Source organism: Apaloderma vittatum, unplaced genomic scaffold, assembly GCF_000703405.1.
Source record: "Apaloderma vittatum isolate BGI_N311 unplaced genomic scaffold, ASM70340v1 scaffold4912, whole genome shotgun sequence".
In the NCBI taxonomy this organism is placed as follows: domain Eukaryota; kingdom Metazoa; phylum Chordata; class Aves; order Trogoniformes; family Trogonidae; genus Apaloderma; species Apaloderma vittatum.
This window is the reverse complement of record NW_009704019.1, coordinates 46,603-47,264: the sequence shown is the minus strand read 5'-3', so window position 1 is coordinate 47,264 and position 662 is coordinate 46,603. Positions and strand designations below refer to the sequence as shown.

General features: G+C 51.7%; 1 protein-coding gene across 1 annotated transcript; it reads right to left on the bottom strand.

Moving 5' to 3' along the window:
• Positions 1–3: 3 nt before the first annotated feature.
• On the bottom strand, positions 4–324 carry LOC104270491 (scale keratin-like; the record flags this gene model as incomplete). The annotated part of the gene is given in 2 exon segments (XM_009864876.1): positions 4–221; positions 223–324. Coding segments are annotated over 2 exon segments (320 nt in total), but the record flags the coding sequence as incomplete, so codon positions are not given.
• Positions 325–662: the final 338 nt, after the last annotated feature.

Genomic DNA, 662 nt, shown 5'->3' with positions numbered 1-662 from the left:
AGCCCCCATGGGCCAAAGGGCCCCCCTAGCCCCCCGTAGCCATAGCCCCCATAGCCCCCCAGGCCTCCATAGCCCAGGTAGGAGCCATAGCCCTCATAGCCTCCAAGCACAGGGGCTCCAGAAGAGCCCACCACGGCTTGCTGGGGGAAGGAGCTGAGGGTGGGGCCGGGGAAGGTGACGACAACTGGGGGTGGCTGGATCAGAGGCGTAGAGTAGGGGAGAGTCGGGGCACTGGCGGACACACGGCTCGTTGCAGCTGTCAGCGAGGGGCTGGGGGCGGGCAACGCCGCAGGCAGAGGTGGGGCACAGGTCGTAGCAAGACATCTCGGAGGGATGGAGGTGGGCTGCAACACACACTGATGGTTAGTCTAAGTAGAAGGCAAGGTCTTCAAAATTCAACAAGATATTGAGTAAATAAATTAATCCCCCACTTTGCAATCATAATTCTTCTTCCCAAATGTAGATTTTTGAAAATCATATGAAATATATCTATACATACAAAAGTGCATGGGAGATCTTATACCTAGCTCTGAAAGTGTTGTCCCTCACAAGCATCCTGCGAAGAACTTACATATATTTCTGTATATTCAACTGAATTTGAGAAACAAAAGCATGACTTTGTCCAAGGTCATTTGATGAGTCAGTAGGAAAACTTGGATTTG